Below are 23,183 nucleotides of genomic sequence, written 5' to 3' on the forward strand. Positions count from 1 at the left end.
CACCATCCAGGTGACTGCAGCTTCCTCACAGCCCAGCTCAGAGCTGGTATTGAGCAGGGAGGCTGAGGCTGGTGGATTTCATTTTGGGTCTGAGGGCTGGCTGGCTGTCTCTGCAATGACTGCACAGAGCTTGAGATGAGTGGGGTAACAACCGGCTCCTCGCTTTTGCTGCTTGATCCTCCCCTGCTCCTTGAGATTTCAGGTCAAACAGCCCTCGGCAGCAATCCTGCAAATGCAGCCTCTCCTGAGCTGGCACAGAACACTTGCATTCATCTGTTTAAGATGTTTGAAAACATAGGTATGAAAACATTTCAGTAGCCAGTTAGTGGAGTCACTCTGCTCGTGCAGAGCAGGGCAGGTGAATCAGAGGTGCTTCCCTGCTGGGCCCTCCTTTAGCTGGGAAGCACAGCTCCAGCACTGCCCCTCGGGCTCCCTGCCAGTGTATTTACATATCTTCCTACAGATGGGTGCAAGCCACAGAGGCCAAGACTGGAATTGCAAAAGCTGAAAATCCCAAGGCTACTGGAATGGTGGGCAGAAGGGGCACTGCTTTTTTCAGTCATGATTTGACCCAATATAACAAGTGATGTGTGGCCTTGGGTTGCAATTTGAGCAGGAGGGACCTGCTCAAATTAAGTCCTCCACAGGGACAGTGCAGTGGTTGGGGTTATAGCACAAAGCTGGGCTGTTGCTAGTAACACACACTGTTTACATTCCACATTCCAGAAGGTCTGATGCTCCGACCTGCCCCAGCAACACTGCACGCTCCACTGCACTGGGAACGTTTCCCAACCACCTCCTGCTCATGCAAATGCGCTATTTACCTCCACTGTAAAAGCCGAATCCCAAATGATGGCTAAGAGTGCAGAGTGCAAGATGGCCCTGCAGTCTGGAAGCATGGCTTCATAGTGCCTGGGAAGATGTAGGCAGTGATGGGTTTGCTCTGTTTAGTTACATTACCTCACTTGGAAATAATGTTGTCAAAATGAGGCATTTTCTAGGAAAGGGAGATGCAGAGACAGTGTCACTCTTCTGAAGCATGCTGTCAGTCACTGAATGCACACAGCCCCTCTGATATGTTCCCTTCTTCTCAGAGGTTTGGTGGCTCCTGGGGAAAAAGCAGTGAGAGTAGGATGTTGGAAATGAATGGGGAATGGCACAGGGTGGGTGCTGGGGCTGGAGGAGGGCTGCTCATGCTTCTCGATTCTCACTGATGGCAGCACAACGTCCCTGACAGAACGGCTGTTTTTTTCAATTTCTGGAAGAAAGGCTCCTGAAGGGCAGCACCAGGACCACACAGAGGCCCCAGATAAGCGGGTGAAGGCCATGAAGGCCACCACGCAGCTCCTGGGGCCCAGGCACAGCAGCTGCCCTCGGGCAAAGCCGGCAGTGCTGCGCCGCGTCACCCGCTCTCCTCTCCTTATACCCGCAGTGCGAAGACAGCGAGGCTCCCAATGCGAAGCCCCGGCCCAGGCCGCCCCCCTGCGGCTGCCCTCATGGCGGGGCCGCGATGCAGGCCGGGACTCAGCGGCGACGCTCCTCCCACGGCCTCATGGCTCCCGTCAGCACAGGGGGTTGCGATCAGGAGTCGGCCGACAGCCGTGGTGCTGCTCTGCGCTCCGCGCGAATGCCGGGCGGCTCCCGGCCCGACCCCTCCGCACGCACAAGGGACTACGCATCCCAGAGACCTCCGCGGCCGTGCGGCGGCGCGGGGCACTGTGGGAGTTGTAGTCCGCACGTAGGCGCGCCCTCTCTCGCTGAGCGGTTCCGGCGGCCGCGCGCACTCCATTTCCCGTGGGGCAGCGCGGCGGGCCCTGCGGCGGAGACATTTGCGAGCCCAGTGTCTCCAAGATGGCGGCGTGGGGAAGGAGGCGCGCTGGCCCCGGCAGCACCAACAGCGGCGGCGGTGGCCGGGAGAGGTGAGTCCGCGGTCGGGGCGCGGGACGAGGCGCGGCCGGGAGTTCTCCGGGCGGGCGGGGAGCGGGAGGGAGCGGGCCGCGGCTCTCGGGGCTCCGCACGACCCTGAGGCAAGGGCGGGGGCGGCGCCGAGGAGAGCGCGGGGCGGCCGGGGAGCGGGGCGGGGGCCGCGGCCCTGCTGAGGGGAGGGCGGGCCGGGGCGCCTCGCGCTGCGGGCGGGCCGGAGCTGCGGGCGGGGAAGGTCGGCGCGGCCCTCCCTGTGCGGGAACCGCGGGGTGCGGCGGTGCGGGCCGGGAGGGGAGGAGGGCCGGGGCGAGGGGCCCCTTCTGGGCTGTTGGTGAAGGCACGGAGAGGCCGCCAGGGTGACCTCCTGCTGCGGGGAACGCGCTCGGGCTTTGCTCGCCCGAGCGCGGTCCTTGTTCCGATGCCGGGAACAGGCTCCGGGAATCCGGGCTGTAAAAGGGAAGGAAGGAGCCGAGGGAGATCTTGCTGAGCCGCTTTAAAATCGGCCCTCGCGGTCGGTTACCTGCTTGCAACGCCTCGCTGAGTCCCGTGCTTCCTCACGTTGGCGTTCTCCCTGTTCTGCCCCGGGGTGACTGATGTCACCGGCTGGGAGTAGAGAGCAGCTGCGTGCTCGTTTTGAGAATCAGAGAATCGCAGCATTCCCCAAGATTTGCTTTTGTCCCTCTGCTTTACCCAGAGACTGATATCCCTTTGGTTTTTATCATGAAGTGGGTTTTGCTTTGTTTTGTTCCCTTGCTGCAATCCAAGAGGGTTGTATTTGATGGTGCTGAACCTCCCAGCTGAGGAGAGCCACGAGCAGCCCTCAAAATCATAGAGCCAACATAAAACACAGAAATGCTGCCTCTGTTGAGGGAGTTTGCAAGTGGTTGAATGGAAAGAGCTGGTGGAATTACTACCTCAGCATGTCTTATATGAACAACTCAGAATGCTGCCGAGCACGGTGGTGTGGTGGTAGAGCTGTCTGCACCCATGCTGGCGCCTGCCCCAGTGCTGAACACATGAGGTGAGGAGATCTCAGATTATGGGCCTGCTCTGCTGTGGAAGGTGAAGAAAAAATATGGGAAAGAGCACTTAACCTCAGTGAAAATTGTTCTACCAGGAAGAGAATTGATGCAGGCTTAAAAGTGAGTTGTCACCCCACGACTTTGTCTGTGAACTATATAGTGTTCCCACAGTATAATGTCACTGGGGTTTGTGGTGATTTTTAAGCTATGATTACACTTGATCTTGTGATCAAAAATACTTATTCATAAACATGAGGTACTTACTTCACGAACCTCCAGCATACCTTATACAATGCCTTTTACAATGAGAAGTATGTGGTTAAGTGCACGAGAGCACAGAAGTGACACATGGGGCAACAGGTGATCTGTGTGAACGTTACACAATCCTTATCAGAAGTCAGTGGTTCTGTTAAGTGTCATCCCATACAAACCTTCCAGAAGATACTTTTAATAGGTGCTGGGTGACATCAGCTAGGTAGCATGCCTTCCTTGTGATTGCAGAGCTGCAGATGTGTGTGACTGAGGCACTGCCTCTCTGGATCTGGGATTAATTCTCCATCACCCCTCCTGGTCTTGTTTGGCTGCTGGCAGGTTGTGGAGATGGTGGCACTGACAGACCCGATGACATCAAATGATGACACACGCTTTTTATAAGACAAATATGGTTTTCTTAACAGGATTCTTGTCCCAGGATGCATTCCTTTCAACTGAGTATGCTAATCCAGCTTTCCTCATAAATGAGCTGCTTCAAGGTGTTTTTGGAGTTGTCAGCCAGCTAGTCTAAAAAGACATCAGTGTGTTGGGAGGTGGTGTCAGAAGAATAAAATACTGTCTGCTACAAGGAGGCTTGACCAGCTTTCACTTAAAAGTAAATAAATTCGTTTTTAAAAGTCCAGCGACTGCCTGTGTACCTTGTTTCCCTTCCTCAATGACTTCATTGATACAAAGAAGTCTGTAATTGGTCAAAAAGTGCTTTTCTCAATAGGACTACATGTAGGTACCTTCATTTCAAAGGATGTTGGCTGTGAAGTCCAGCTGGCTCTGTGGGGGTGGTGGGGAAAAACCTGAAGAGAACCAGCTAAATATTTGTTTTTCTTCCTTCTGGATAGACTCTTTAATAGAGACTATCTAAAGGGGATTGTTAATTTGTGCAGCAAAACAACTTTTTATACAGAACAGACACTGAATTGTACTTGGGGTTTTTGTGTAAAATGCAGTGTGATGACCGCCAGCACACCAGACAAAATGCCATTTGTTCTGCTTGGAGATGTGCTAACAAACTCCAGAAAGAAAGGCTCTCATGTCATCACTGCTGCTTGTGCTGGCCTCCCTGCACCCTTCAGGAGCTCTCTCCTTTCTCCACCTGTGCTGCTCAGATTTCTGGTACTCTGTTTGCTTACAGCAATGATTGACCTGTTTCCATTAGCCTAGCTAATCATTAGTTGGCTTCAAAATGACGTCTCTTCTTGCTCTGGTGGCTAGAGTTTGTTTTGTTCTGGTTTGGTGATGTTTCCCTTCATGTTGTCTTCTCTTGTCAAGGCTGCTGGAAGATCACACTTACGTTCTCCTCTTCTCTCCTATTGGTATTTAAGGCACAGCCTTCGATTGGAGGTCTTGCATTACTGCTGTGCTTTTCCTGCTCTTCCTCCACTTCATTGCAGCCATCACCAGCCTGTTCAATTGGCCTTGAAACCTGACAGCAGTGGTTAATGGCCTTGAGACTGGCAGATCGTGGGGAAACGACTGTTGGGGTGTTTCAGCTTGGATTTGTTAGTGCTTTGTGTGTCCCATGCTCTGGAGCTGTCTTGGGCAGAAAAACAGTGTTGTCAAATACAACTGTAAGTCTCAGCAGGAATGCTTCAGCTCAAAGCCAAACAGTTCATTTTTTACCTGAAATTCTGAGAAGGATTGAAGTAACCGAGGGAAGCTCAGTGTATTTGAGTATGAATTTGTTGCCTCAACTTCTTTGACATAGACTTAGATGAGATCTAATGATGGCCCCCAGATGGTTGTGCTCTGGCCATCTGTAACGTGCTTTTTCCTGCAGTTAGCACGCAGCCAGCATCAGGCCCCTCCATTGCTCTGCTGCTCCAGGTCTTCTGCGTGTGCTGCTTGTGACAAGTGTTATCACGCTGCTGCAAGCCTCTCCCTGCTTATTTATTTATTTAAGTACTAATCAGACTGGTTTGTCTTCATTTATAGTTGATCTGAATGCATGTTTGGTGCTGTGAGGAATACTGTTGTCAGGATCATCCTTTTAAAAACAAAAACCTCTGCACAGAGGGACACCCAGCCTTTGTGCAGATGGAGATTGTTTTTAACTGTGACCCTGAGCGTTGTGTGGAACTGAAATGGTTGGAGGCCCTGAAACCCAAGCCAAGGAGAGCAGGAGAACGAGTGTGATCTTCAAGCAGCCTTGGTAGGGGGTGATAGCAGTAAGGGAACATCACCAGACCATAACAAAAGAAAGTGGAGCCACCAGAGCAAAAAGTGAGGTGCAGTTTGCAGCTGGCGTCAGGCATGCTGAGTTTCTCAGGAGTAGAATGTATGAAGCTGCAACTGCTTGGATGTAAGATCCAGAACTGCTCTTGTGGGATTCATGTGCAACCTTTTAGAAAGAATTCGACTGAATAAAATCATCAGCTGCTTTTAGGTTGTGGTCTGCTGGGCTTCTGAACGGTTGGGACTTTTGAGACTCGATCCTCTCTCACACTGGTTATTGATGAAGCTTTTAAGTAAAAAGGAGCTACGTAAAGGGAGCAGTACTTCCCAGCTGGTGGATGCCAGTCTGGACGGATTGCATAGTTCTGCATTGTTGTCATGGCTTTGGGGGTGGGGAGGGGGGCAGCATGGCAGGCACTGGAAGGCAGACTGTGCAGCCTGCAGTGTTTCAGCAAATCCAAGTGCTTTGATTGGGTTTGTTCATGTGCAACTGCCGTGTTCAGCTGAAAGGCTGTGTCAGGAGAGATCTGGCTTGGGGTCCCTGGTTCTGCTCTGCATGCCAGCAAGCTCTGAAAACGTTTCAAGCCTGCATTCAGCCCATGCATCTCAGCTGCATTGGGATTTCAGCTTTCCTTCCTCCGGGGCAACCAGTTCTTATTAGAAATAATATGCACTGTCCCACCAGTTCTGTTACGGAAGTGGTGACCCTGCTCTTGCATTGCTGACTAATTTTTCCTTCTTTGCTCTTTATTTCTTGATGGTCCACCTTGTCTGTTGTGACTCCAGCACCACGGTAGAAATTTGCTCCGGTGTTGGGGCAGTTCTGGAGAAGAAGCACAGTGAGGCGGGCAGACTCTGCCAGAAGTGATGAAATCTTTATGCAATTCAGTTTCCTATGATTTTTTTCAGCAGAAAATATTTTAAGCTCTGCTTTTTCTCTTTGCTTAGAAGGACGGTTTTTATTTTTTGGCTTTATTTTTGAATAGCCACAGAGCTCCAGGAGAGATGGTCAGTGCTGCCTCTGGCTCATGTCTGAGCGCCTGCTTTCTTTGGCAGGAGGCTGTGGCTTGTGATATGGCTCTGCTTGTGTGCAGTGTGGTGAAGGTAAGGTGGGATGTTGGGAAGGAAGAACAAGCAGGATCTGAGTGAGCAGAAGTATGACTGGTGGGGCAGTGCCACCCTGACGGTGCTGAGGTGCTCTAGAAATCCTCCGTGGTGTCCTTGCTAGAGCTGGGAGCTCAGCTCAGCCTTTCTTCGTTCCCAAGTGGTTGCACGTAGTGGTGCTGTTCCACAGAGCCGCCTTAACCCTCAGTGTGTCTTCTGAAATGAAAGTGGGATTTTTCATTTGGCTGAAGCTGCACTTGGAATAGTTCTGGTCAAGAAAAAAGTCCTTGGCAGAGACCATTTTCAGCTGTGCCCCTAACATGTTAGTGCAACACCTGCTTAACTAATTCTGCCTTACACAGAGAACGTTCTTCATGTTAGCTGGTACTTAGCCATGCTAGAGATGTAGTATTCCATTAAAATTTTCAACAGACTCTGCCCTTTAATTACTCTCTTTAAATTCTTGCCAATTCACAAGAGTTCACTGCATCCTGTGCTGAAAGAGTTACAACCTACAGAATGTAGCTCCTCCTGGAAAGGTTACCTTAAATACCCAAGCGAGCTCTGACAAGATGATGGCCTTACAGCAATCCCTGCCATATTCAGCATTCACATGGACTTTTATTTCCCTCTCTACCTGTGAACAGGCCTAGGGGGAAAAGCACTGCAGAGAGCTCAATAACTAGCTTGTAAGCAGAGTTTTCCTTGTGGTTTTTGTTAACACCAGCCAGACTCTGGAAACTGCTTATTATTCTGCTCTGAGAGAAGCTGGTTCATCTGATCTCCTGCTGTTTGACGTGTTTGCCACTGTTCACAATAGCAGCCACTTCTGGCAGTGGCTTGTAATTTAACAATATACTTGATTACAGACGGTCACTGCATGATACCCTCTGCAGTGTGAGCAGAGCTGCACATTAAGGGCAATGTCTGGTACCACAGCAGCTTGCAAATGTGTGTTTTCTCTCCATTATTTTCCAGTGCATGCACACAAGTACCATTGTGCCAATGGAGCCCAAAGTGCCAGCTTAATTCTCCGTTTCAGCCCTCTTGCCTCCCAGCACGAGGAGGATCTGAATGCATTGGGACGAGGCTGTTTTGTCTGCTGTGATGAGGTCAAGCCTGTGTGCAGTTCGCTCTCCTCCTGAAGGAGGAATCTGCTGGTTCTCTTTATCCTTGAGAGGCCACGTGCTCAGTCTTGTTCTGGTTAACACACGTGTGTCAAATAGTTACCAGTTCTCAGAGGGGAGGATTTTCCCATGTTCCAGTGGGGTGGGTTTTTACCCTTTCTCAGTGCAGGTAAACAGTTGTAATCTCATTTCTCAGCTGTCTGTTACATTAACATAGCTAAGGTGATGTGTATGAAGAAGGTGGAAGTGGAAATTCATGCAGTTTTTTGGTAGCTAAGAGCTGGCACTCAAATGGTGGATGTGGAGGTTTTGTGGATCTGCTGTTGGCAGGGAGCCTGTTCCAGGGTAAAGCAAGAAGCTTTTTCTTTGCTGTTAAATCCTACCTTGGTTTGGAAATTAAAGAAACGTTTGCTTGCTGCTCCCTGTTTGATCAGAGGGAATGTTCTGTAACAAATGGACTGCTGTGCCCTGCTGCCTCTTGCACCTCTACTTCCAGCAGCGTTTCTCAGCCCTCATCGCCTCTGTAGGCTGAACTTACTGTGAAGGACTGAAGAGCAAACTGTCTTTGTGGCCAGGAGGTGATTATTCTGGAGAGGCCACTTTCACATGAAAATGCTTCTTCTCAAAATCTCACAGTACAATTTGCCTTCCTGGTGAATGAGCTGTTTGTTGTGATTTCATTCATTCATGCTGCATGGTCAAAGTGTAGCATGTCCAGCACCTCTAGAGAAACTGCATGAGGAGCTGATTCAGGACTGCTGTCAAATTCCTGCTTTCTCAAAATGTTCTCAGTTTCTCCAAGTTAGGAAGATGTTAGGAAAAGTTAATTGCCTCAGTTTGGGATGACTTCCTATGCAAAAAGCATAATTAGCCGATGTAAAACTAATCTTGATTTGAAGAAGCTGCAGTGCCTGAATGGCCTTGAGGGGCTGCCCTGACTTCAGGTACTCTTCTCTCGAGCTCTTGCAGCCACGTGGGTGAAGAATCTGCCTTGAAGTGCTGCAGTCTTAACTCTGTTTTTCCTGTTGACAGGGTCACCTTGTCCTCCACAGACTGTTACATCGTGCACGAGATCTACAACGGAGAGAATGCTCAGGACCAGTTTGAGTACGAGCTGGAGCAGGCCCTGGAAGCGCAGTACAAATACATCGTGATAGAGCCCACCCGCATCGGGGACGAGACGGCCCGCTGGATCACCGTGGGGAACTGCCTGCACAAGACGGCCGTGCTGGCGGGCACCACCTGCCTCTTCACCCCTTTGGCACTTCCAGTAGATTATTCTCACTACATCTCGCTGCCCGCTGGCGTGCTGAGCATGGCTTGCTGCACCCTTTATGGCATCTCGTGGCAGTTCGATCCTTGTTGCAAGTACCAAGTAGAGTATGACGCCTATAAACTCTCCCGCCTGCCCTTGCATACGCTCACCTCCTCCACTCCGGTGGTGCTGGTGAGGAAGGACGACCTGCACAGAAAGAGACTGCACAACACGATAGCACTGGCTGCCCTGGTGTACTGTGTAAAGAAGATCTATGAACTCTACGCTGTATGACTGCGGCGGGGAAGAGAGAAGCCTACAGAGACAAGTGTATTAAGACTCCCACAGTAACATTTTGTTTTTCCTCTTTGAGAAGCAGTGGAGACTGGCAAGGAGTTGGTTTAATAGAGCTGTTATTTTTAAAATAACACATCACTGGTGCACCGAGGTTTTTCAGTTCTTCGTTACACTTAAGATTTGGATGTGTGGTGACTTGAGAGCTTTATGTTAGCCATGGGGAGTCCAGTCCAGCAGTGGAGTGTCAATGAAAGAAAGATAAAGAGGGAGGGGAGGGTGAGAGCTTTTTTTTTTTTTCCTTTTTTTGAAACATTTAAGTATATTGTTTAATTGTATTACACAGAACCAGCCAGACGTTATCATTGACCATTAAAGGATGAGAATTTCAAATGATTTTGCACTCTCATTACTGTTAAGATAGCTCCCTTTTGGCTGCTGCTGTGGTGATGATGATATCCTCGTACCCAGACCTGGCAGCAGCATCCAAGTTGTCTGTTGAAGGAATTGTTGGAGTGTGGTGGTGCTTTTTTTCTTGCTCGACTGGTTGTGTTTCTTGAAAGAAGGTGCACGAATTAGGCTGGTGTTGCTGTCTTTTTGGTAGTCACATAACTGTGGATGCTGGGTGCTAGAAATAGCCAAACCCTCTGCTGCCCTGCCCTCCTCCAGCTGTTATTCCTTCGCACAGCGATGATCTCAACACAGTTTCCACCTAAAAGCACATTACACTAAATTGCTGTACAAGTTCTTCCTAACGTGGATGCATCTCCATTGAAGTTTGCTGTACCAAATGCAGCTCAGGATGCCAAGGTGGGAGCCCAGCTGTCGTATCTGTGCTTTTTCACTGCCACTTGGACAGCTGTGCCCTGACCACACAATTCCACTGGTCTGGCTTGGAACGTGAACTAATGGAGCTGCTTCAAGGCATCTGGATGACTGTATCTTGCCACTGTGTTATCTGAAATTCTAGAATTCAGTCTACTGCATGAATTTAACTTCTAGCTCTAAGAAGGGAAAGCATTACTGTTTTGCAACATCTGCCGCTTGCTTGTTAAAGGCAGGAGCTTGCTTTCTATCTATTCTCCTCCTACCAGATGGAAAAGAGGTGTGGCCTACTTTTATAATGCCAGCTTAGCACAGCTTCAAGGGTTACGATCTGAATACAGCAGCAAAGGCCTGTAATAAAACCTGCCTGCATACAGGTGTGCTGCTTAATGAAATAGTATTTGCAGTCTGATCGCCGCATCTGAAGCGCTGACCTTGGAAGAGAGACTCGTGAGATGAGAAACCAAATTCATTTCTCTTTTCAAATCCCAGCAGCAGGCAGTGATTGTCCCTCTCACTTCCAGGCTGCAGCCACACCTGAGCAGGCACGTAGGTTAGAGGGAATTGCTGTGGCATCAGGAGTTTTCTGTGTTTCAAACCTTGGCCTCTTTTGCTGGTACAGTGGATGCCTCCCCTCCAAGGTTAAAAGAAGCTGAGATCCAGACCGTCTCTATTTATAGCAACAACATACAGTTGCCTTGGCAGAGAGCAGAGGAAGAAATGCAATTACTTCATCTTTCTACAGTTAGCCTGAGACTGCTGGCAGGCTGCTTTTCAGGTTCTGATGTTGCTTGTTCCTAAAATCCTGTCTATCTTTTGGATAATTTTAAACTAGCAATGGATCTGCTGCAGCCAGTATGTATTTTATTGCTGCAGAAGGTCCCCAAGTATCCTTGTCCAAGCCACACAAGATATTCCTGTGCTTGCAGAAGAACTGTTAGGGCTGTTAGCTTCCTTTCTTCACCCAAACCCAAAGGTCCTGGCACCTTCTGTGGTGTCAGGCTTTCCCTTGCCTGGAATGATCACTGACAGAAGAACTAACCTTTGGGAGGCTCTTTAAGAGCACAACTTGCATCAAATGCTCTGCAGTTAAAAATGAGCACGTTTACTGTGGTCTCTTACTGCAGGAGGAAGTGAAAAACCAGCTATTGCAACAGGTAGGCCTGTTTTAAAAACACACCTTTCATCCTGTTCTGGAGATGTGGGTTCTTGTTTTCAAGTGCCCTGCGTGCTTTGCTGCCCATCTTGACCATCAGGCGCTCTGAAATGGAGAGCGTTGCACTCCTCTCGCTGCAGAGGGGGATTCTGCTCTCAGAGGGGAATGTGCACGCCCTTGGTATTCTGACTCTGCTGCAGTTCTGTGTACAGTAACTACAATAACTCCCCTGCATGTATTTTTTCTTTCCTTAGGCCTGATGCATTATATCTGTCAGCACTCTGGGAGATAACACAGAAATGCAAAGCAGCCCCTTCCTCCTTCCTGAGCTACTGTGATTAGAAACATCAGCAGACAGCAGTTGGACAAGACTGGCAGGAGAGCTGTATTTCACTGTGAGGTGAAAGACCGAAATGTGCAGAATGTGAAAGGAAAAGCATGAGTAACAATTAGAGCAGCTCTCCTTGTGGAGAGAGAAAGGAGGTAATGCCTTGGTTTTGTAATTTAACAGTGAAAAAAAAAGATTCCAGTCTTCAGAGACTACACTGGAAAGCTTCTGCTTGTAATTTCAACTCGAAGCCTTCATACAACAAACTGACAGCCTCCACCATAACGGCAGTGGAGAACAACCAAACCGAGCAGCGGCCTTGTGGCCATTAAACACATTCTGGTGATCATCTGAGATGAGGCTCTCAGAGATCCATTATAAACCTACTGGGCAAAAATAGACTTTATGAAGAAGGTCCTGCAGACCCCGTGCTCCTGTATCAGACTTCTAACTTCACTAATCCTCTGTGGATTTACACTGCCTACTGTAAACTAGCAGGTGATAGAAAAGAGGGCTGGGATGAAGTATGTTGTTTTGCAACTACTGCTGGCACAGTAACACCTCACAGAAACTGTTCTTTAATGCTTTCCCTTCCTCCAAAGTTACCCCTGAAGTGAGGAGCTGAAACAGAATACAGGATGCTAGTTTATGGCAACGTAATTTATTTGTCATCAGATACACACTCACAGGCAGGACATACAAGGCAGTACACTGGGAGAGTGCTGCTAAGTGCATGGAGGTGGCAGCAGTTTGGACCTCATAAGCTTTCTTTTAATTTATATATTTCTGTCTTCTGAACCATCCCAGTGCAGCCATTTATTTTTCCTAGTGTTGCTGGGATCACACAGGGCAGGATACACCTTCTCTGGGAGGAGGAACAAGTTGTATGCAGTGTGGAAATGCAAAGGGGTGAAGAATGGAGTATGGCATTCCTTCAGGCTGAAGAACTCCTTGTAACCTGTGCTGTCTGTGCAAGCAGCTCTCCTCCTCTCCCTGGATGTGATCCTAACTGGCACCTGGGACTGGTTTAAGTCAGGTGAGAACTAAGGGTCTGTCTCCTGTGTCATCCACCCTACACACAGATCCTTTCTGCTTGCCAGGAATATGGTGTGCCTGGCAGCTAAAGAATCACGCCTGCTCTGTGCTCTAGGCCAGCAGGAGGACCAGGTGTCTATCAGCTAATAGCTGCCCTGCTATTTTTTATCTGTCTGGTGCTACTCCTGCATTAACCTGTGTTGCATTAACACCGTGGTGCCAGGTGGCACAGTGTCACAGCCCCACACCTTGGTAAGGTACCAATCAGACAGATAACATCATTTCCACATAAAACCTGCATTCTACATGAGTTACTTTTTAAAAATGGCACTGGACTTAGCTTTAGCTTAACATATCAGATGGTTTGGCACATGAACAAGCAGAGGCTCAGAAGTTTTCCACTACAAGCAATGCGTTTTGGATGAGATTGGAAGGAGTGGGAAGGAGACACTGATCATGCAAGCTCTCAGCTGGAGACTGTATTTCAGAGGCCACAGGGGGCATGAAGGCAAACCAAGTGGGTTTTAGTTGTAGCAGGCCAGTAAAGCTGAGCGTGCCTGAGGTGAGGTAAAGTGTCTTTCAGCACATGGGCTTCTCCTGCTGTGAAGTGTGTACATACCTACAGTTACCCTCTCTTGCAGCTTCAGCTCCCACACTTTGTTCCAAGCACCCTTCTTCAGGGAGGTTCAGGTGCTGTAATCTGGCACGTGGGCCTGCCCCGTCGTGGGGGACACTGCTTCTCACTCTCCATGCAATGGTAAGTTGCAGCATTTAGAGAAAGGTTTTTCCCACAGGAGCACTTCCACTGATGTCCCAGCCAAACTGCAGGACGTTACTCTCTCCCTACAGTTACTGCTCGAATGAGCTGAGCCCTAAGAGTCCTTTGTTTTTCTCTCCTTTTTTGCTCTAGTTGCCATTAAGTTGAAGAAAAGCCTGGGAAAGAGGTTTCGTAGGTATACAGCCAGGGAGGGCTTTAGGCCAGCCACAAGGACTTCCTTCTTCTTCTGCCCCACTGCATAGAGAACCACCTGAGCGACCTCTGCAGCTGTCTGGCCTTCAGCAGTGTTCTTGTCCATAACTGCCAAAGCAAAGCCAAGGAAGCATCAACACTGGAAGGTAAGCCCACACTTAAACACCCTTCCAAGGAACGCTGTAGCTGTACGTGGTTGCTGTCCTACTTCTTGGTTTTTACACAGGCAGGTACAAAGCATGGCTGAGCTAGAAATGAATGCGTGCTCCTTCCAAGACCCAGGCTGCAGAACACAAGCCTTGTGGCCCGTCTCACAATTAAAGCCTGGAGCCAAAAGCTCCAGTACGTCCTTCTCTTTCTGACTGCTGATTCCAGATGCACTGAAATCTCAAGCTTCAGGAACAATAGCAGAGTCCTTCAAAGACATTGCTTAGATTTAGCTGCCCTATAAAATTACCTTAAACTCAGTGACCCCACGGTGGTTGCTGATTAGGAAGGCTAGATCCAAAGGTTTCTTTTGATGCTTCAGGGCTAACTTATCTCTCCACCAGAGGCCATATGTTGCAAGCATCTTTTGGAGTAACTCAGTGAGGTAGAAATGTGTTAGGTACAGGACACAAAACCATATCTCACCTCCATAGCGAGATCCATCTGCTGTGACAGCATTGAGAGAAAGGTTTGTTTGGATGTATCCAGGGCTTATAACCGTCACATCAATGTCATACTGCTCAACCTCTGCTCGCAGGCAATCAAAGAAGGCCTGGGTAGCATGCTTAGAGGCAGCATCTGAAAAACAGGACAAAGGCTATGCACTAAGAGCAGAGCTGGAGAACAGTTTATCCCCAAGTGGGCTTTTCACCAGAATGCAGCCACCTCTCAGCAAGAACTCAGCAGCTGTCTGCTAGCTTTTGATTGTTCTTAGTGAATGGCAGCAAGAGGCAGTGGAATTAAGAGGCAATTCAGGTAGGCAAAATGTAAATACTCAAGTTGGAAACTGGCTAGAATTCTGAACTTAATATCTCACAGCCATGCCAAAGCCACTACAGAGTGAACCCAAGTGGGGGCCTCCCACTCACGATAGAAGAAACATGAAGGCTGTCTTGGGAGGCACTGGATAAGACTGACTGAGGCTGAGGGAACACGATGCCCTGTGTGCACTAAGCATTAAGGACTTCAGAACTTGGCTGCACACCTGATCACACAGCACATAGCGTGCCCTAGGGTAGGATTTCCCTGTTCAATGCATGAACTACTCCTTTTGCCTGCTTGCTTTCCACATGCACTTGGTTGACACTGCTGTGACAGCCATCACCTCAGCATGGTTCAGGGATGACAGCAGCAGCACACAGCTCAGTACACGCTCTGAGGACCTGTAAGCAAAGCTGAGCTTCATGCAGCTTGAGCCACACGGCTCTGGTCAGTGTGCAGCATTCTGGAAGCTCTTCAGAACACACATCTTGCTGCAATCATCCCCACATCATCTGCAAGCCATGATGGCCAGACATTCCAAGCTCTCCTTCACTCAACACCATGCTCTACCACATGCCTACCACCTCCACTGCATGTTTTCTTCTTCCTGTTTATTTTCAGTGATTTACAGGTGCTTTCATGCCAAATACTGTTCTCTTAGATCCTCTATCTTTTCCAAGACTTCTTCCAGTAATCTCACCAATGTTGTTCATTGGTATATCTGATTTAGTGTGCAAATCTTTCTGGGTCCAAGGTAACTGTTTAGGTTTTCCTTTTGCTATCAATTGTACCACGGCACTTCATAACGTAAGCCAAAAAGTTCTTACTTTTTTTAGGAAATTAATCAGACAACAAGGAAAAAATGCAATAAAATTAGCAAACTAATTACTCCCAAGGGATGGAAAAATAGAAAATATACAGGACTCCCAAATATTAAGGTAGGAATATGAAACAGTTTGCAAGACTGAAATTCTAAGCAAAAAAGTCACATTCCTTATTCTCCTCTCCCATCTTCAAAACAGGGCTTTGTATCTGTGTGTGCCTTCCCCAACAGCTGCCACAGGTTTCTTAGTGTGGTCACCACACAGATTCACAGCCCTGCCTTCCCTGCACACAGCCAGCTGCATGGAGAACTAAATGTGCAATCTTTCATTCAGCCTGGTGCCCCAAACATGCCTTTCCCATCTTCTGTGGAGGTACTTACATGCTGATCTGAAAGGAATGCTTATTTTGCCTTGAACACTGCTGATGGCCACAATATGGCCTTGTCTCCTCTTGATCATGGAAGGGAGAAGTGCTGGCAAGAGACAAAAAAGAGTAACAGTCTGACCGTTATTGCCTTTGAGAATGGATGCTTTCAGAGCAGTGCTTCAGAGAAGCCTCAGTGAGTGCATGACAAGATCCTCGTTCAGGGTAGGGGTTGGGCAAGGCATGGTGCTTGGGATACTTGTAACTGAAACTGGGGCATTCCCATTATTAGGTGACTTGTTGCCAGTGAGGTTGCACAAAGGCCTTACAGTTGCTATGGTGAAGAGAACTTGCTCTCTCCTGCCACCAGTGCACCTTTAGAGTTCTTACAGCTCACACCCTCCAGGTTGAACCTTCTATACAACCAGGGAAGCCTTCTAGGAAAGCTTACAGCCTCACCTTGAACCCAAACTCCATTCCTTCAGGATTTCATCAGAGCAGCCAGACCAGCCAAAGTTCCTTCCAGACTCAAGTCAGGAGGTGTTTTAAGCAAGGTATCATCTCTAATCCTGTACCTCCCATACAGTCATACCCACATATCAACATCATACGTGCCCATAGAACAAAACTCTCCTCCCCTCATACTGTATTCTAGCAAATACATTAGCAGTTAAGCTGTTCTTAGTTGTGTTTGCTTTCGTAAGGTACAAGCCACTGTGCCCCTATAATGTGAATGACAGGTACCTTTGGTGAGGGCTATGGGACCAAAATAATTGGTTTCCATCACTTTCTTGTCCACATCCAGACCTGTCTCTACAATTGTGCCTCGGTAACTGATGCCTGCATTGTTGATCAGTATGTCCACATGGCCCAGGTACTTCAGAATCTCTACAGCAGCACTTAGAATGGTTTTAGTGTCCGAGAGGTCAAACACCACAGTGTGAGGTTTGTGCATCTGAAAAACAAAAGTCAGCCAGAAAGACCATTCAGGGTGTGCTAAATGTGCTTACATTCATGACTCAGAGAGAAGGCTGTCCAAGCCTCCTTCAATCAGTGTGCTGGGTACTGCACAGGAATACATGACAGAAGCAGCTTGTACTCTGGTCTCTTCCTGCTCTCCTGGCCTGTTCCTCACACCAGACAGAGGAAAAGGGCAAGTGAGATCTTCCTCAGGTGCACAGTTTGTTGTTGAGTTACCTAAGAAACTGTATCTAATGCAGTAAAAAAATGCAATTCCTGCTTACTTCAGAAGCCAGCAGTATCTTTCTTATCCACAGCCAGCAGAGCTAGACTTCAGAAAGAAAAGCAAAGACACAGCAAACCTTGAGAAGTGCCATCATAGCGTATAGATGCAGTGGGGCTGGGGGACTCTGCTCACTTCATGTGTTCGCTTCCATTACAAGACAAGGGTCCTTCAGCTGGCTTATTTGTGTAGGCTTTCTGCAAACTCAGACATGTCAGCTCAAAGCACTCCTATAGCAATATCTCTCCCCAACCACAACATATTGCTCAACAGAACAGCACACAAGCAATTCTAACTTCTGTGCTAGCACAGATACCCATCCCAGCTGCGTGGGACAGCGAGCCTTTCCTCCTCACGCGCTTACGTTCTTTCGGTGATCGGTCATGGCAGAAAGTTCCTGTGCCAGGTCTTTGAGTTTCTCACTGTCTCTGCCGCAGAGCACCACCCTGGAGCCAGCTGCATGGAAGGCCTTTGCACATTCTTTGGAAGAAGCAAGAAAAAGAGAAAAAGTGGGCATCTGAATGCCAGAGACAAACAGCAGATCCACGCGACATCTCGTAGGCTGAAACCCTTTAGCTAGCAAGGGTCAAGGGCAGTGGTTTGTTATCCCTGAGGAGAACAGTGGAAAGGAACAGCCAGCAACACTTCATCTGTACAGCATATCACAGCTGGAAGGTCTCCCTTGAGGTACTGCCTTGGGATACCAGCTATTTGGATGAGAAATTAAAATCATCTTTCTGCTCTCAGCCTTTTGGTTCTGACAGGCAGAGAAATCAGTTCCATCTCCTCGCCATTCAGTTACACCTTTGTCCTTAAGGACAAACTCACAAGCAAATGCAGCTTCAGTTTAAGCTCTGCTTGTTCTCTAGGTGTACTCATCCTAATGAAAGGCCTTGATAGCAGAGTGCTTTCTTCCCTTCAAGAAGCTTTTTAAAGCAATTATTCTATTTAAATTAAAGCAGAGTTAGAAATGTATCCACTCACACAGAAAAAAAAGTGTTTGATTTGGAGGAAAAAAAAAAAGGGGGGGGGTTATTTGGAAAAAGGTTGTATTAATATTGCCAAGAGTTTTTAAATTAAGTAGATGGATTTATACCAGAAGAGAAAAGGTGCATTAACTTGGGGATGAGGGAAAAAGATGACAGGGAATCTCAAAATGCAACAGCAAGTGCAGAATGCTAATTCCTGGGAAGATTTAGAGAAACACTCTGACTTCTTGGCTTTTTCAAGATTTACAGAAAAGGCCCCTGGATGGCACAAAGAGGCACGGCTCACTTCTTACTTTGATGGTTCTGCTTTATGCAGCGTGGTCAGGATTTTTCCTCTACAAGCTCCACCTCTAAGATCAAAACTAAAGGAACTCAGTGCTGCTCTATTCCAGCAGGACCCTCCCACAGCTCCCTGTCCCTTTGGTACCCTGCTGTCCATACCTACCTTTCCCCAGGCCAGAGGTGGCCCCTGTGATCACCACCACTGCTCCTCGGAGGTAAGCGCGCATCCGCATCCACTGCAGCAGCCGGAAAAGGGAGAAGATCCCCAGGCTGCCGAAAAGCAGCGGGATGATGACAGTGGATGTGAGGTCCATGAGTCTTCCTTTCTGAACAGCCTTCCTAGGTGAAGGAAACGGACTGTTTCACCAATAAGAGAATTAGCAGAGGCTTGAAAACTACGGAAATGCTTTCACCTAGCCCTGCCTCAGACCACCAATAACCCAAATCCCATTCGTTTTCAACTGATTTCCTCAGCCCTGCATCTAGAGCATGGCTGTCCAATGGTTTGCCTGGGCTGCACTGAGGGAAGAGGAATTGCATGAAGTCGTTAATGTAGTTAATGTATGTAAGTAACAAAACCTTTTAAAAATATTCCTTTTATTTAAACATAAAACAGGCAGGTTGGATGCATGGCCTAGAGTCTAGACTTTCAGAAGATCACATCAGTACCCAATTACAGCAATACAAATATGAACATGCGTTCACTTCCATTACAAGGGTCTTTCAGCTGGCTTATGGTCTTTCAGCAGGACATTTGCTGTTGGATCCTATAAGTTGGACCTTGTCATGCAACAAACCTGGATCCACAGATGCTGTTTCCACAGGCTTTTCTGTTTTGCCTTGAATTCCCTCCTTGTACAACTGTGTACTCAGATTTAAAGCTCTCCAGGGCTGGGATATATCTCTGCGTGCTTCTGACTGTTATAAAGAAAGCTACATTGCTGAACCAGTAAGGAACTATCAAGTATTTCCAGAGGAATAGCTAGAGCAGTGTAAAATAAGAAAGATAGCTAAGCTAGCTCTAAATAGGCATGATGAGGCCTAAAACAAAAAACATCAAACTAGTACACAGCTTTTCTCGTGCTACTATGGAGCTTCCCACTCCCGAGCTAACTCATGCATCTCTACAAAGCACTTCACTGTGTAACAGTGCAGATATCCAGGCCGTGGGCTCCCTTGGGTACAGGGATGTGCCCAAAGTGGAAATCAGAAACCCAGAAGGGGGATGAAATTCATCCCACTGAAAGGCAGTGCACAAGCACATCACCCAGCTGTTCAGCATCTTATTTCTTCACCTCTTGGTGTTCAGTGTGCACGCACTGTGGCTATTTTGTATTGATTTACAGGAGAAGGCAGATTTAAAATGAGAAGAGTGCACAAAATAATCCTCGAAAAAGAGCTGTTAAGACATAAGGTCACTGCCCTTCTTTAGGCTGGATAAGCAGGAGGTGCTGCTTAAAGCATTTAAAGCAGCTGCCTCTTCAAATTGTCCTTTTTTGCTCCGAAGGGTCTCTTGAGATTCAGAAGACAAGAGGTGGGCAGGGACAGCAGGTGCTGACATTGACCAATGTGCCCTACAGGGCCATCCTGGAGTCAAAAACATTCAGCTTCCTTTTAAGACCTTTAATTATTTCCAAAGCAGGAGCTGACAGGAAGGGTGGCAGTTCCTTTACGAAGCCCAACTGAAACTGGCACATTTAGAAACCTGGCCCTGACCAACACTGCTTCAGATTTTGGCAAAATGCAGACAGCAGCACAGAGCAGACGAGAAGCTGACCAGGAGCTTTTCTGACTCTTGTCCTCACTGAACCACAGCAGGAGGTGAGAGAGGCTCCCATGTTTGATTTCAGCGTGGTTCCTTCCTGTTCTTTGGCAAAGCGCAGACTGAATTCACACCAACTCTGTCACAGGGGCTGGTGGAAAAGGACCCCCGTGCCCACCAGCTAAAAGCCAACTGCATTTTGGTGATGTGGCATCCATCACTCATCAGTGTGAATCAGTTCTGCCTGCCTTATTCCTTACTCATATTGCTCATTGTTCATCTACTTTCTGAACAGAAAAGGTCTGCATTTAATCTTCTCTGTTTGAAAATCTTTGTAAGTTTTTTACTGCTTTTCTTCCTCTTCTTTTATTCATATCACACACAGGAATGGGGCAGATTTGCCAATCTCTGCCTGAAGGTTGCAGCAAATCGGCAGCTACAACCCAGTTCTGTGGTTTGAAACAACATCACTCCCTGTGCGTAAAGGGAGGGGAAGCAGAGGATGAGGAAGACTGGATGAAGAGCAGGAGTGAGAAGGAACAGCTAATCAAAGGTAGATCTTAATTAGGTCATACAGCTGTAGGTATCTGTCACAGAAGGTACTCAAACAGCTCCATAAAAGAGCCCCAGAACAAATAAAGCTCAGTCAAGCTAAAAGGAGAAAAGAAACAGGAGAACCTATAGCTGAACTGCTTGGTAAAGAATAAAGAATTCCTTCAACACTTCAAACCAAAAGCAACAGGTTTTCCTTTGCTCTCAGGTAACAGTTCAAAAGTTTGGCTATTTGCATTGAATCTGTGTCTGTGCAAGGATCTGTTATTTATAAACATTGCCATTAAGAATGATATCAAGTTATCTGCAGGAGAGAAGCTGCTACTCATTGTTGGTTCAAATGAACTCCTGAAATTCTCAGTTCTTTATCCCAAGACACAGGATTGGAACTTACAGATTGTTAGAGAGCAGAAAAAATATCACTGATAATAGAAAACCAAATACAGATGACTGGAAACTGTTGGAAAGGCTTCATGTAAAATAAATCACATACATCTGTTAAGAAAAACATTCCCCTTAAAACAAAAGCTGAGTGTTATCCTGTAAAAGCTAGGAGGATTTCAGAGGAAAAAAGGAGGTCAGTAATGTCAGAAGTGCACTAAAGGCAGCAAAGGTGAAAACAAGTGCTAATAAAAATATATATATATCAAAACCCTGATAGTTTCCTTAAACAAGATCTATTCTCCTTCAGTTTTGGCCACCTAGAATCACATTGTGACAAATGGCAGCAACTGGGAGGCTATTTTCAGAAATCAAAAGGTGTCATTTAAAGGGAGCTCAGGAAAGGAAGGGAAAAAAAGAAATCATTTTTCCTAAGAACTCATCCAGAATCACAGCAGCTTTAAGCCACGACTGACCCACTTTAGTCTGAAGAAAGCACAATATCGTACCTTTGAAGGGGCCTCACTTGCCAGAGCCTCTATGAGGTGGTGTCTCCTTCTGGTCTTTTCACAGGACAGATCTGACTTCAATTACAAAATGGCAGCAGTCCAAGCAAGCATGCTCTGCCCAATGCAGGCACAGCCTCTAAAAACAAGCCTCAGGAGTATGCTCTGTGACCTTTGAAACCTGGGGGTAACTTAACCCATACATGAAAGAAACAGAGCTGTGTTGAAAGGTAAAACTTTTGATGAACATCTGATTATTTCTAGTATTAAATAATCTCCAGTGCTGACTTCAGAGCCTCCACTAAATATTCTTTACGCACCAAGGGAAAGGGAAAACAACTCTTACTTGAATCAGTTTGAAGGCACTCTGATTTTATAGCTGTGGCAATGCTGAGGCAGGGCTTGAAGCAGTGATTGAGCACCTGGTGGGAAGGCAGGGCCAACCCAGGGGAGCTCAAGTGTGTGCAATGCATCTGAGTGACTGCAAGGGTAGAGCCAGCATCCGCCCCTTCCCAGACCTCATTTAAGGGCTGGCAGTGAAGATGAGAGCATCTCTTGCTAGAGATTCCTGCTGCATGAGATTTTCTAAAGGTAAGCAGCTCTTTTTCTTTGTTTCTGTACCTATGGTTGTTGTATTTGGGCCTGCTCTTGTTTGCTGTAGGTGAAGGCTCTGCCACCTTGTTATTATCATCCCATTATGGCACTGCAATAGTGTATGCTCTAAAATGGCTGCTATGCTAGTTAAAGGAAAAAGGTTTTTTTTTTTTTTTTTTTTTTTTTTTTCTTTCCTGAGAATTCTTGAGAACTTTGAGCTGAAGTGAACATACAGAGGAGTTTTGTACCACACAGTGCATCAGAACCTGGTATTTATGAGAGAAATGGGTGTTTTGTTCCACTGACCAAACTTGCTAAATCTTTTTAAAGCCAAGAGAAGTGAAAATTACTTGCATTGCTCAAACATCTTCAGTGACCTGACTACTTTAGAAAGAAACTAAAATCAAACTTAGATGTTTAGGATGGGGGAAAAAGAGAAAATCAGTGATTAAACATAAACAGTGCTGACAATTTTTCTGATGTGAAAGATCCCCATAAATGGTAGAACAAGTTTCAGAAACCTCAGCTTAAGTCTAAAGAGGAAAAAACAATGACTCCATTCAAATGGTTGAATTAATGGAATGCCAATCTATGCTTGCAGTACTCACTTCTACTCTTATGAACAGAAAATCACGTCAAAAATACACAAATGTTAAGAAGGAATCCAAATGCTGGATAGAACTGCTCTGCCTGAACTCCTTCGTGTGGGGGGCAGAAGAGGTTTAGGAGGAAGAAGAATGCTTGAACCCAGCTGGAGTTATCAGAAGCAGCAATGGTAGCTGTAGAAGTGCCACGGAGCAGGCAGGGCTCTGCAGCTGTGAGCTCTGCTCTGAGCTGATGGCACCAAGGGGCAAACAATGGCCTGAGGTGTGCCCAGGTGGGTGAACTCGTGTTCCAATAGTCGGGGTTAACTTCTAACAGCACAGCCTCGATGTGCTGAGGGCTGTTACCTGAAACAATGTAGAAGATCTGCCGTGTTTCAATGATAACTGAACGTGGTCATGAATACGATGATGTAAAACTGTTATCGATAGAGCATCCTTGCTCAGTGTTACAGAAAGAGAGGTAAAACACGCTTCTAGGAGCCGCGCTGTGTATTTGACGAATCGTTCTGGCACAAATCTTCCCGCCTCTTTGATTCGGTTCGAGGCTTCTTTCCCACTCCCAAATCCCGGCACACACACTGCTGACGCCGCCCCGCTTCCACGCCGCCCCGCTTCCACGCCGCCCCGCTTC

The 23,183-nt window shown here is 47.4% G+C and overlaps 2 protein-coding genes and 1 long non-coding RNA gene across 10 annotated transcripts in view; 2 read left to right on the top strand and 1 right to left on the bottom strand.

Annotated features, from left to right (window-relative positions):
* The first annotated feature begins 1,814 nt into the window (after positions 1 to 1,814).
* Positions 1,815 to 9,560, top strand: TMEM11 (transmembrane protein 11). The gene is made up of 2 exons (XM_042864803.1): positions 1,815 to 1,919; positions 8,651 to 9,560. Exons 1-2 carry the CDS (start codon positions 1,852 to 1,854, stop codon positions 9,165 to 9,167), a joined length of 585 nt encoding a protein of 194 aa, XP_042720737.1. The 5' UTR covers positions 1,815 to 1,851; the 3' UTR covers positions 9,168 to 9,560.
* The window catches only part of DHRS7B (dehydrogenase/reductase 7B), a 17,056-nt gene continuing 202 nt past the window's right edge, over positions 6,330 to 23,183 (bottom strand). For 2 of the 8 annotated variants that reach the window (XM_042864794.1, XM_042864798.1), the window contains exons 2-7: positions 18,316 to 18,491; positions 17,246 to 17,361; positions 16,383 to 16,593; positions 15,655 to 15,747; positions 14,115 to 14,267; positions 12,122 to 13,589 (exon numbers count right to left, since the gene is read on the bottom strand). In XM_042864794.1, the coding sequence (XP_042720728.1) occupies positions 13,384 to 13,589; positions 14,115 to 14,267; positions 15,655 to 15,747; positions 16,383 to 16,593; positions 17,246 to 17,361; positions 18,316 to 18,491 (955 nt within the window). In that variant the 3' untranslated portion in view covers positions 12,122 to 13,383. Of the gene's footprint in view, positions 6,708 to 12,121; positions 13,621 to 14,114; positions 14,268 to 15,654; positions 15,748 to 16,382; positions 16,594 to 17,245; positions 17,362 to 18,315; positions 18,510 to 21,356; positions 23,106 to 23,183 lie in introns of those variants that run through there. The other 6 variants (XM_042864800.1, XM_042864795.1, XM_042864796.1 and 3 more) reach the window with 6 other exon arrangements.
* LOC122176361 lies at positions 18,153 to 20,643 on the top strand. The gene is made up of 2 exons (XR_006177702.1): positions 18,153 to 19,973; positions 20,300 to 20,643. It is a non-coding gene; the product is annotated as an uncharacterized LOC122176361 (long non-coding RNA).

This window comes from Lagopus leucura, unplaced genomic scaffold (genome assembly GCF_019238085.1).
Source record: "Lagopus leucura isolate 7727_CA_CO unplaced genomic scaffold, USGS_WTPT01 Super-Scaffold_760, whole genome shotgun sequence".
Taxonomy (NCBI): domain Eukaryota; kingdom Metazoa; phylum Chordata; class Aves; order Galliformes; family Phasianidae; genus Lagopus; species Lagopus leucura.